The sequence below is a fragment of the Phytophthora parasitica genome (genome assembly GCF_000247585.1).
Source record: "Phytophthora parasitica INRA-310 unplaced genomic scaffold supercont2.72, whole genome shotgun sequence".
NCBI lineage: Eukaryota > Oomycota > Peronosporomycetes > Peronosporales > Peronosporaceae > Phytophthora > Phytophthora nicotianae.
The window spans coordinates 291465-292068 of record NW_008649058.1 but is presented as its reverse complement, the minus strand read 5'-3'; the positions used below and the strand labels follow the sequence as shown (position 1 = coordinate 292068).

The 604-nt window shown below is 47.4% G+C and overlaps 1 protein-coding gene across 1 annotated transcript; it reads left to right on the top strand.

The window, feature by feature from the left end:
- Positions 1-62: 62 nt before the first annotated feature.
- Positions 63-245, top strand: PPTG_17792 (hypothetical protein; the record flags this gene model as incomplete). The annotated part of the gene is made up of 1 exon (XM_008915586.1): positions 63-245. A coding segment is annotated over one exon (183 nt), but the record flags the coding sequence as incomplete, so codon positions are not given.
- Between the last annotated feature and the right edge of the window lie 359 nt (positions 246-604).

Below are 604 nucleotides of genomic sequence, written 5' to 3'. Positions count from 1 at the left end.
AACTGCAACTGCAAGAACTGACTGCCAGCTGGTAATGAATGCAACTTGCATTCACTCCAAAGTGCAATGGGGGCAAGGCTTTCAACCTAAGCCCCACGCTACATAACGCTGCGTCGAAATTTCGCAAGTACGACGAAGGTAACCGTATCATTCTCGTTGGCACGACCAAGTGGTTTCTTCCCAGCGGTGAGCTACTCTTACAAGACTACAATTGGACTGTCGGTTCTCGATCTCCATTTAGTTGACTGGGAGCTTGTGTTATGCGGCACTACTACAAGCTCGAGATGACAAAGACTTTGTCGAAGGAATCTGGACAGACACAGAAGCTGATGTTCGACGGTCTCAGCGACAACATGCGCTGCTTCTACCAGGCGGCGTAAGAGATTCTACTTACCAACGTCGATCTAAATCGGATCTCAATGAAGATACTAGCACTGGGATTCAATACTTGATCCCTACATCTGGGAACATAGTGGATGGACGACCTTACTGAATTTAGTAAGTGGACCGCACCGTTTTTTGCTCATTTTGTTGGGAGCGTGGTGTGGTGGAGCAAGCTTGAGGGTGGATGGTTGACATCTTGCTAACGCTGACTTTTTTTTTT